Source organism: Streptopelia decaocto (assembly GCF_964273445.1).
Source record: "Streptopelia decaocto genome assembly, chromosome: 1".
NCBI classification, from domain to species: domain Eukaryota; kingdom Metazoa; phylum Chordata; class Aves; order Columbiformes; family Columbidae; genus Streptopelia; species Streptopelia decaocto.
The window spans coordinates 88,429,679-88,442,232 of record NC_138663.1 but is presented as its reverse complement, the minus strand read 5'-3'; the positions used below and the strand labels follow the sequence as shown (position 1 = coordinate 88,442,232).

Genomic DNA, 12,554 nt, shown 5'->3' with positions numbered 1-12,554 from the left:
AGTGGAGCCTCTCAGCATCTGCCATCCTTGGCAAGAACAGCCATTGAGTAAAGCTGCTCGTTTCCCTGCTCTGCTTTCCTTCCTTCAATTCGTCTTCCCCATTGACATCCAAACACGTATAGAGGAAGAGTAGAGCCTGTTACATGGACTGAAATCCCTTCCCAAATTACTGCTAGGAACTAATGCATAGGAATATTCAAATTCATGTTCCTTTCTACTACATTTTCTCTATTCTAAATCCAATGGAAATTGAGATATATCTGCTGCCTACATAACTATTTCACCAGCATTACAGATTTAAGCATGGAGAATGTGAAGTGGCACTACAATCAGACTGATGCAGAGACAGTTTTGCATACGTATGTGTGGGTTATGTCCATGGAAAAGCAAGAACTGAGAGGCATGGGGTCTCAAAGTCACAGAGAATCCCAGTGCTCACTGTTATAAATAATTGTATTTGTCACTTCATAAACATTGTAAGAAAGAATGCAAATGAAGGCAGCAATGGCATCACATTAATAGTTATAGGGTGATAAACCAATGGTTGCTCAAAGGAAAAACAGGAAACTACTTAAAACAACCAAATCTTTTAATTAGAAAGCAACAAACATGCAAACAGCAGGTATAGAAATGTATTTGAACCAACGTTTTTACTATAATGAAAGTTACTTTAAAACATTGATCCAAGCTCCCACATTTGCAGGTTAAGGAAAATATTGCACTTCGCATCTTCTAGCACCCCTCATACATGGCAAAACATTTTAAAAACATTTTTGCTTATTTTACTTGCACGCTCTCCCAAAGTCATGCACACAGTCATTCAAAAACAAAAGGTTAGGTTATCCAAAAGCAATACCTTAGAATTGCACTAAAGCTCTGTAAGGAAAAATATAATTAATGTCTTATACAAATTCCATTAATGTTTAGGTGCTTGCACACAACTGCTGGTTACTCTTCATCTTCATTTTCGTTCTCCTGACCAGATCCTTCTGATCTGTCACCTTCCAATCGGTCTGTAAGACACAGAGAAGATTTAGTAAAGAGAACTTCCAAAGTTTTCATTTTTTGGTAAATATTTATAACATACTTTCTCCCTGGGCTGTTACACAATGCACAGTGGCTGTGGATTATATGAGCGAAGAAAGTCCGTATGGATTGACAGCAGAGACTGGGTAGACATGTCACCACAAGAAAGGAGAACAGAAGAAAAGCCCTAAAGGATTTCCAGGCATAAAAGTGAAATTTGTGTACAAAAGGAAAAATCTTGTAGCTGCTGCCTGGCTGTCACCACAGGAAAGATGAATGCAAGCATAATATTAAAAAGAGATGGCGAATACAAGGGATTGAAACACCGTTCTGGGGAACTAAAACTGAAATAGCTGTGGTTAGAAACCTGCATATTTCAGAAAGCTGGGGAATCAATCTGTCACTACATACATTAGAACAAACACTTGTTGATGTAAAAGTTTAGGGAAAGACAAATAGAAAAATGTGAGCAAACATGACTGCCTGAATGTCTATCACTCAAACAACATGCATTGTCAGGTTAAGAAATACTTCACCCAGCCATAACACAGATTTTTTGTTGAAACTTTTGTAAGTCAAGTGTTGGGCAGTTCTTTGAGTATTTTACTCCAAAGAAATCGGAAGAAACTAAGAAAAAACCCAAACAACGTATTCATTTACATCAGTGGCAAGGCACAGAGCTGAGCTGGATCCAGTAGCTTCCTCTACTTTGCCAGATCAGTGAGAGGTGAAAGGGGAGCAGTAGCTGCTGCCAGGCAGAGCTTCCCTCCATCCTCATCACTATAAGCCCACTACTCTCCTCAGCCTGTGCCAGGGTCCCCATATTAAATTTTTACCGTTACTTTCACCCTTATCTACAGTTCTGTTAGGTTTCTGCCCCATATAGTATAGCCAACTTCATCCCCTTTCTTCCTACCCAGTATGATGTCTCTCCATTGTCTTCTTCAGTATCTTCTGTCACTGTATCTTCAGTATCAACCCACTGCAGTCAGCTGCATCAGCACTAACATCCGGGAGCACCAGTTCCCAACAGTGTTTCTCCACAAAACCCATTATATATCTCCAGGCTCAGCCCCTAGGGAACTGCCCTTTCACTGAAGGGATATCCTAGTACCTGCTGCCCCAGGAACAGCTGCCAGCAGCCTCATTAGTGTCTCTCTCAGTCCAGTATCTTCACATGCTCCTTCGCTCCCAGACAATTCCAAGCCCACCACGACAGTAGTTTATGACACATTCCATTCACCCCAATAGCTTTCCCATCACACGACACTCATCTTAAAGAACACTCCTTAGAAAAGAGAGTATTTTTCAACATCTAACTAGTACTACATTACAAATAAGCTATTTCAGGATGGATAGTACGTTAATATCTGTATTTTGCTCTTTTCTTTGTTTTGAGGTAAAAAATAACAGCTGCAAATTGTTGCAAGTCTCACACTAAAGAAGCAATTCCTAAGTGCTTTTAAGACACCATCAGAAGAGCCCTTAAATCTTCTCAGCAACCCCAAGTGTAGCCGCAAACAGCTGATGATCTTGATGACTCCCCAATCCATCTGCTATTTCATAGATCAATGTGGTGGACAAGCTCTTCAGAAGTCTCTCACCTGCTCTTATATGATTCAGTGAAGCCAACATTCTTAACATAAAAGAAGCTGGAACAGTAATAGTGTTTCTCGTCTCTTCCAGCATTAATTCATTACGTGTTATAACCTGGAAGGGGAAAAAAACAGCATTAAAAAACCCCATGAAATTGTACTGCATCAATACAGGTTTGTAGGTACGTAGTTCCTATGCAAAAGGCATTTACAGAGTCCAAAATTACGCTAAGGGAGCAATATTTTAATAATTAGTATTGAATATAGTTACTCCATTTGTATGTAGTGAGTCAGTCAGTGGACTCTGCCTACAGATATCTAATGGTCTATCTAAGGACTATTCTAGTAAGATCATCATTCCACTGTCCACATGCATGGCAGATATTAAGATGAGAAACTGAGAAAATCTTTTGGAAATGAGATCTTGCACAAAATAAGGAGGACCGATGAGAGAATGTGCTGTTACAGATGGCAACTGTTGTAGAGAATGAAGTCCTAGCACCAGCACTAGCCAAGAATGTAGGAAGGAAAAAGAGATGAGGTTACCCTGAACTCCTACCTTCATGCTGCTTGAAACTTTTGGAAAAAATCCAAGGAACACAAGCAATTACTCTATCCCACTTCAGGAACATTCTTCAGCTCCATAATTATTTCGAAACGATCTATACCTTGCCTCTAAATAACTTGAAAGAGCCACCTCCCACCGTCTTAGTTTCAAGGAAAAAAAACATTAACGAATACTTGTAGCTCTTTTGCTTCTTTCCTTCCTGTACATCCTTGCCATCCTTCTTGCTTTGCTGTTAAATTCTAATCCCACACCTTAGCTTTTCTCTCGGCTTTTAGACTACGTTCTTTCATTATCACTAAGCATAAAAAATGCTTTAGGTGGAGACAAGTACTGACCATTATTCAGTCCTTCCTCCCAGATCAGCTGCCGTAAGGCCAGAAAATAATGCATTTCTTTTTCTCCCTGAAGCTCCTTCTCAAGCCTGTTCCTCTCGTGAGGAACGTGATTCTTGCAAATGTCTGCAGTGGCCTTCTCCTAGCCAAACCAAAGCACCTCTTTTCTGTCATTCTCATGTCTACCAGGCACTTTGCACACCTGACCACTTCCTAAAAGCAGCAAAATGAGAAGACAGCAGGCTTTTCCTCTTTCACCTCCTATTTCTCAGTGCACCACCAGTAACACCCTTTTGACAGGCTTCTTCTGATGTTTTCTCTCTATTCAGAGATTTATTCCCACCCCCTCTGTCTTTTCTAACTCACTAAGGTCATGGCGTCTCTTAATACAGTTCTACGTCTATACTGAATTTTCCCCAAACACAACGCTTTGTCCCTAGACCTTCCCTTCTACAGAAAATTCAGTGTAGGTATGTTGGACACTTACTCTAGCCAAACTTAATGTGGTGAAAACTATTTTATTTCTATGAACTTCTCCTGTCCTCTACATAGGTATTTCAATACAGAGATGAAACTAAAATCAAAACATATAAAGCTACAGACCATACTGCAATTAAATTATCTGAAAGTTCTACATTTTATATTAAAGAAAAAATAATTAAATATCTAAATAATTTGTTATTATTAAAAATTAAGAAACAAAAGTATCACTACAATAATTACTTTTAGCACATATGCTCAGCAATATTTCTAAAGTCCAAAGATTCCAAACCATGTCATGGATTAAAACTATCCTACAAGAGGCAAAGAAGTATCACTTCGCTTGGTGTTACTTCTGCCAAAATAATGGGAAAGGTGAAAAACTGACAAGTGGATAGTTTGGGGTATTTTTTCAGGGGGTTGCAGGGCTGGTGGCTAAGGGTTGTAGGTTTCTGTTTGTTTTAAATATATGTAACACTAATACAGAAAAATAATAATTAAAACCCCCCAGTCTACTATATCCCTGTTGTCCAAGAGATTGCACAAAAAACCCCTAAACAATCCCACAATCAAATTTTCCCTAATATATTACTTACAGAAAAACATTCAACATTTTAATAAATTATGTTATGTAAATCACATAACATGTTATGATTATTCAGCAGTCAACTATATGATCATCATAGACCAATTGCTATATACATTGTTATTGCTTTGGAGGTATGAAAACAAAGTGCTGCACAACTTTACATATGGACTTTTGTAACTGATTTGGCTTGCAATGTTTGCTTTATTCCATGAAGTTCCCAATTTCCAATCTTAACATTAACTCCCTTTTATGCCACAGAATATTTAATACATTTGATTTTTGCACTCCCTGCTCTGTATATTGTTGTGTTTCCTCCAGTTAATTTATTTTTTTAAAGACAAGTACTAACTCAATTTCTCAATTCCTGCCAGTTTTCCCTCTATATCTGACTGTTTATACTTTTTCCAACTTCCCTCATGTACATAATACCAGATCACATAATATAATTTCTAAGAGAGTTAATGACATACAAAGCGCCTCTGTGTGCTGCCAAATATATTAAAGTTAGCTATTATAAAGGGCAGCTTTTTATTTGTAGCTCATTTGTTGAACATTAAATAACTGTTAATTCAATATCAGTAATTTGGACCAAAAGCTTCTGTAGAACTGGAAGATGCAACATTACTGTGAAAAAGAAGGAAAGGTTCTTACCTCATCTGCAAGTTTTCTGTTAAAAATCTTGGATTCTTCCAATGGTGACCAAATTTTTATATCATAGTCAATACCCGAAGAGGCCAAAACTAGAAGTAACAGTAATTTTAAATTAAATGTTTTATGTCATTACCAGTATTTTCTGCACTTAAACAGAGCTGAAGAAAAATAATCCACTTGAAGCATTTACTTGCAAATGTCAGTTCTCATACTGAACATACAGCTATGTAATTTCTAAGTCTCCATACGAGATCTGAACAAGATTGTATATTTTTAATATATGCACATATGCAGAAAACACATGCAAACATTAAGAGCCTCCTTTTTTAAATTAAAAAAACCCCACCAGAATATATGTAAGACAGGAGCAAAAAGTAAGAATAAACCCAGCCAGTACTCATATACTTCTGCTGATGACCTGCTAAACATATGCATTAATAAAAGAGCCTTAGGATTTGTAGACTCAGATACAAGATGTATTTTGACATTTGATAATTTCAGTGTATTTTATGTAAATTTATTTGATATTCAAACATTTAAAAAAACAATGTATGCTCTTATGGATGCTCGTTAAAATATGGAAAACAAAAAGCTGCAAAACATTCTCTACATCATTGTACAAAACCACAATGGGAATCAAAATTTCATAGAAAGATCTCAGTAACTGGAAAACTCTATAAGATTAACTGTCCTACAAGAAGGATGACCTCTTCATTACTGTCTCACTGTGATAGGGAGATAGTCACACTGCATCAAGAAATCAGTAAAACTACAGGGCATTTTGAAAGGTGCTTCCAGAAGGAGTGACTAACCAAGCCACACACTCTAAATATGCCCAGGAACACAATTTCAATTAAGCATTTAAAAATTCAAGGCTTATCCAATATAGGAGAGTATTCCATGTTTCCATAAATGGTCCAAAAAAAGCCCAGGCTCTTCTGGTATCATCATAATGTTATTTGCTTATTTATTTACAGCTGACTGTTACTCCATAGTCATGTAAGCTATGAAAAAAGAAGTAACATGAATACTTTCTTAGACTGTGTCAGAAGTTGCAGAATGGTTCAGATTTTTCACCTACATGTCAGACAACGTATGATACCTTATAATACTTTGGTCCATCTTTTCTATAAATATATTCCCCTAAACACAAATTAATAGGATTTCTATGAATTTTATGCATTCTTGTCATCTCACAAAGCTAGCGAGACTGAGATACCAACTTAGATCAATTTTTTCAACAGGGCCAAGATTCCAATATCTACTCACCCAAGTGTTGCTGGCATTTCAATGACCCCTGGAAGGGGTCATTCCCTTACTAGTGTCATGGAAAACATTTAATGTATTGAGGCGAGCAAGAAATGGAGATTCTTCTTACTACCTCTTAACTTCCTATAAATACTATGTTGATAATATTTTCATTCCAAGATGTTATTGAGTATGAAGAGTTTTAAGGGCCAAAGGTCATTAGTAAAAGACAAGATTAAAAGCAGTATTATCTAATTTGTATGGGAAAAGAATTAATAGTAGTTCATTAATCATTACAATGCTCTATTGAACAAAGAATTTAAGACTGATCTTTAAAATGCTTTACTACAGATAACCTGAATATGCAGACTGTGAAAAATGTAAATGAAAATCATCTTACTTGGGTCAAATGGATGAGGTTGAAGACAGTTCACTACATGATTATCAGCTTCCAGTAGCATGAGATGTTCAGCAGTATGTCGATCCCATATAAAAATATGGCCACAGTCTGAACCACTCATGACGAAGTTAGATCCCCAAAAATTGGCTTCCTTTATCTGCAGTAAAACCAAAAATAACAATTACTTTATAAGACTACCTTGGAAAGCACAAAGACAATTCTCCTGTTTCTGCAATAACACTGCCTCTGAAGTAAGAGCTCTGCAAATGCAAGAAAATTTAAAGGAAACATTAAAAGAAAAATGATCAAAAAATAAAATTCAGAAAGCCAAAGACTCCAGGGAAAAGTTGCTGCTAGCAGAAAAAATGGAGAACAGCTGGGGCAGACTGAGCAGTTTCAAAATAAATTACAGCAGATATGACACTTTCCAAAGTGACTAGAATGATACTGGAGACAGGGGTAAGCGAAACAGTTTTTGGGAAGGGTTCTGTAAGTTTAAAGTAAATGATAGGCTCATCTCTGATGAGGATTTTCCATTTACAGAGGAAGAGGAGACAAGACAGAAGCTTAGGAAAACTGAGGGGTAGGAATTATCTAGGTCTTACAGATAAAAAAGGGTCACAAAATCAAACTTTGGAAATTTTCTCCCCCCTCTATAATCAATCAGATAAGAACTAAGACTTCTTTGTCCAAAGCCCCTGAACAAGAAAGGCATCCAGGTAGAAGCCACCCTTTAGCTTCAGCTATTTACAGTAACAGTAGATGAAAGTAGAAGCATCTCTCCCTGCAAGTGGAACCAATAATACCACAGTTTTCTTGACACTGCAATGATGCATTCTGTTCTATATGGTTGTTCCCATAATTACTTTGTTGATGTATCTGAGCACCTTTGCAAAATATTTTAAGTGATATGGCTAACATTTGTCACGTATCAGTGGTGTTCCCATGTTATCAGCAACAAGCACATGTAATACATTGCCAACATGGACTGTTTACTTTTTTTTTTATGTTGCTGTGTATAAATTTAGAGAGCAAGATAAAAACTATCTGGCAAAGGCAATGAGTTGTTTGAGGGTCTACTGTGCACACTGAAGGTCATTCTAACATCTTGGGTCAGTTTATGCAATTTTAGTTTGCACTGACTGGAATAGCATCACACAAATTATTACAACTTTTAAATCACATACTCAGAAATCCTAATTGGATAATCTTTGGTTTTGGATTACAGCTAACTCTTCTGTAATGTTACTGATACACAGTAGTTTGACCCTGGGTTATAATTGGATGTAATTAAAACATTCAAGGAAGACTTCTCTGGTTGGAGAATTGTACATTTGAAGAAGGAAATTGTACACCTCCCAGAATAACACGGTAATAATTTTTACTTGAAAGATGCCGGAATTACTGAAGAATAACCAGAATAACCAGAAAAGATGGGAGGAAATTCACAAACATGGCATTGTGAGTTAAATGTACACGTCTGTTTGTGCCTGAACACAACTGGGCTGGATGTGCCATTGACTGAAGGCCATTGCAGCAAGATCCATGGGCCTTTAGGAGGCTTCCAGAAAACCAACCACCTCTCACCACAGCTGTGTAGTTTGTTGCGGTGCCTCATTGTCATTGCGTGCTTGGGCTGCTCCCTTCTGGCAGCTGCTCCAGGGAGCCTCAGCAGCGCTAAGGGCAGCTGATAGAAGGTTTCCTTTGGAGCAGGGGGACCGTCTCAACAGAGGCGGCAAAGGTTTCCTGTCACGTTCTGCCTTTCTGCACCTGTCATCAAGGGACAGCCTCTGCTTTTCTCCATGCAATGAAGAGAGGAACAACATCCTCCGGGTAAGAGGAAAAGCAGGGTTTTAGGGAACAGCACGTTGGTGCTTTAGGCTAGTATACTATATAGTGGGTTATTACCTCATCTATTTATTTTTCCTTGAAGTGCTATAATTCAGTAGGTATTTAAATCTTCTGTCTTAAGCTCCATAAACACTCACAGTCTCATCACTATCATTGTTCTGGATGCACATTTGCTAACAATGCTGTGAATACTTTTCTAATGAAAGGACCATCTCCCCCCAACAAAATGGCTAGACTGTCTTGTCCCTGATCCTGAGAATTAAAGAACATAGCAGATACAGTCAATGACAAGATAGCTAGCTTGACTTGTACTTGACTTCAAAAAGTCTTCAGGAGACAGGTGAGTAGATAAATCTGAACTTTTTTCTCCTCCTTGTTCCCATCCCTCTTTCCAAAATATGGTAGTGTCATAGGATTATAAGAATAATGTATTATCTGATAATAATTTATACATAGTAGTTACAGTTTTGTACAGATACATATATCTATTATTTATACTAGACTCTACTATTTTTATTTCTTAAACGTTATTTATAAATTATTACTTGGATAGTAAATGCTGTATTATTTATTAATTGAGTATTACTAAGTTAGTGGGAAAACCCAGACTTCTTGAGTGTTTCACAGATCTGCAGTCTCATGAATTTTGGAATGGAAGGCAGCTGAAGCAGTCAGCGTTACAATTAAAATGATCATGCAAATGACAGAGAAACTGCAGGCCAGGAAAGAGTGGCAGTAGTATCAGATATCCATTTCCTAGAAATATAATGTTGATATTATTCTACACCTGTTACATTCAAGATACCCTTACGATTACAGCCTGAAAGAATGTGGCTTATTCAATTTCTGAGCCAAAAAAAAAAAAAAAAAAGTAGAATATTTTTTTCAAGAAGCAACTATTAGGTTTGTTAAATGTAGAATAATCTTTCCACAGCAAGGCCTCTCTACCCTCCCTTCCTAAAAAGATGTAACTCAAATGAAGCCAAACAACTGGTCTGAACAAACAAGGATGGGCTGCTTCCTTCACTAATGATTAGAATCTTCTTCAGGAATCACTTCTGATTTTATTCAGAGTAGGACATCAAAATTTGCTAAACTTTTTCAAATAGGAACAGGCTAAGCAGCAGTATCGTTCTCCATTGCCGCCCTACATTATCTACAGGGTGAGAGTTTAGATGGAGTGGCAGAAGGAGAAGGGACATTGCTTCAAGAACACTCAAACCTCAGTCACAAGATGTGAGCTGAAAGCTCCACAATAGTCCCATGTTTGTGCTCGAGAAAAGAGTCTGGAAGTTAAAATGTAATCCTACACACAAGATTACACTTTAAACAGTTAGCAATACCTTTTGCTGACTCTTTCAACTGACAAACACCAAGCAAAAGTGATACATATGTAAACAGAAGTTTCCTATGCAGCAGGTTCCAGGGTTCACACAGATAGGTCCAATGTTTAGTATTTATGAATATCTCCAGCATAAGGGACAGGGTTTTGAGTTTGAGACCATATACAAAGAATTCTACTATGGAATTATTTTCCAGGCAACGCATCATAATAAAGCTCCAAAGAGGACAGTGCCTGCATCCTTATCTTCCTTTTGCATATTTTTCTCAGAAAATGCACTGGAGAAAAGGACAGAGACATTGCGTTACTCTGTGCTTTGCCCCAGCTATCTTGATTTAAAAATCACCATGATAAAGAATCATATTAGTAACCTGAACCCTTACTGTTGTTAAAAATACATTCTTTATTTCCATAATGAGCATGTTCAGTTTTAAATTTCAGGCTTGCTAAATCTTTGTACATAATATGTACCAATTATTGCAGTCAGTGCAATAAAGTAATCCTGATACCTAAAAATAAGCCAGAGAAACTGCATTCCTAGATTCTGTAGTGAAAGATCTGTTTCCAATATATTAATCTTTGTGCAGTTTTTGTCTTGTATCTCCTCTTAATATGTATTTTTCATCATTCTGTTAGAAGTACATCTAAATTACCTCCAATTATAAATAAGTTTGTATTTAATTTCTGAATTACAACTTCTTCCTGCTTGCTTTGTACTCTTTTATGTAACTGCTGACTTTACATTTCTAATATTCATAGAACCTACTTTTGGCACCACATAAATTATCAGAATTAAAATTCACATTTAAAAACTTTGTTTTCGATCTCATATACACACTCAATTTTATTGTATGTATACTTATCCTATTTACTAGGTACACACAGATGGTCTATTGAAGCCAAGTTTCCTAAGTCAACATTTCAAAAGGGGACTTGAGGTGAGTGGAATAGAGGAAGAATGGCATATATATAAGGGAGATAATACTAGGACTGGAGACAAAGAACCGAAGCCACATGGCAAAAGACAAATTTTGAAGAAAAAGAAGGGATCCGGGGCTCATTTTTTTCTTACAAGAGCTAAAGAGAAACAAGAAATCCCGTCCCAGTCTCCGCACCACCCCCCCCACCCAATCACTCCACTACCATCACACTCCCTGCTGTCATACTTTCAGGTCTGTTTCATTAAAAAATGGAGTAGTTAAATGGCAGTGATCTGCATGCTGGACCTAAGAATGTTCCAACACTGCCAATGGTGCAAGCAAACATCAAGATAAGGCTACTTGTCTTCTACTTTCTGATAATGTAATAATTACACTTAAAATATGCTTATTAAAAAATTGTAAGATTGCCAATTTAAGTCCTCAAAAGTAAGGAAGGATCAGAATTATTCAATCTGTCTGCACAACTTTAATTCATCTGCCTTCTATATATGTGTATTAAAATAGTTCATGTAATTGACAAGACAACTTTATCCCTGGGCTGCTCAGGGCTGCAAGAAACAAGACCTCTCTAAGATGACTCCTTCACAAATTTACAAGGGAAATACCATCAGCCCTTGCCTTGCAGGAAATAGATTATTCATAACAAAAACGTTGGCCACCATAGAAACCAAGAGGTAAAATTACATCATCTTCCATTGTGTGCATTCTTTGTCATGGTTGCTCATGTAAAACAAAACCAAAACCACCAACCCCAAAGAAGCCAAACAACAAATTCCATTAAACAATCTGTAGGATAACACATATGCAGATGGAGACTGAATTAAGACCACTTAGGCAAGCTTAGGTTTAATATCTCTCAAACACAAAGTACTTTTAAACTAATGGGTTTTCAAGCAATTAAAATTAATTTCTGAAATACAGTGCAAACCTCCTTGTCATTAATAAAAGTTTATTCTAAGCCCTGTTGCTTACGTAGACTGAAATATGCATTTACTGAAGCATTTCCCCCCATGTAATCAAAGCCAATCACACAAACTCCAGAAAACTGCTTTTGGAGGTAGAGGGACTACTCTTTAGAGTAATACACCTGCTACTACAAAATACCATCTAGTACTCAGAACTTGACATCTTCAAAATACTGTAACAAGCAGAAAAAGAATAGCAAGGAGAACAGCATTTGTTTCTCATGCACCACTGTTTTACAAATGTAGCAACTGCATTTTTCTTAAAATACAGTATTTCATATGAAAAAGACAGAGTATCTACAGATACTACAGATTACAATTTAATAACTAGTACTACTTCCTTTTTGAATTCAGAGATGTCAAGGCTCTTCAAAACTATGATTTAATCCTCACTCTCCCTTTCAAGCTGCTCAAAATTATTATTTAATCTTTAACTTTACAGAACTTGGAAAGGAATGTGAAGATTAAATCATAATTTTGCAGGTAGGCACATTTTATACCACTTAAGCTGACAGGCAAAATGAAAAAAGTTAAGAAAAAATACCTAAGATTTCAAAGGAAGTTAA

At 36.8% G+C, this 12,554-nt stretch overlaps 1 protein-coding gene across 8 annotated transcripts in view; it reads right to left on the bottom strand.

Moving 5' to 3' along the window:
* Positions 1 to 435: 435 nt before the first annotated feature.
* DCAF6 (DDB1 and CUL4 associated factor 6) overlaps positions 436 to 12,554 on the bottom strand; it is a 92,868-nt gene continuing 80,749 nt past the window's right edge. For all 8 annotated transcript variants that reach the window (XM_082043138.1, XM_082043137.1, XM_082043141.1 and 5 more), the window contains 4 exons: positions 6,890 to 7,046; positions 5,242 to 5,330; positions 2,631 to 2,736; positions 436 to 1,013 (listed from right to left, as the gene is read on the bottom strand). In XM_082043138.1, the coding sequence (XP_081899264.1) occupies positions 949 to 1,013; positions 2,631 to 2,736; positions 5,242 to 5,330; positions 6,890 to 7,046 (417 nt within the window). In that variant the 3' untranslated portion in view covers positions 436 to 948. The remainder of the gene's footprint in view (positions 1,014 to 2,630; positions 2,737 to 5,241; positions 5,331 to 6,889; positions 7,047 to 12,554) is intronic.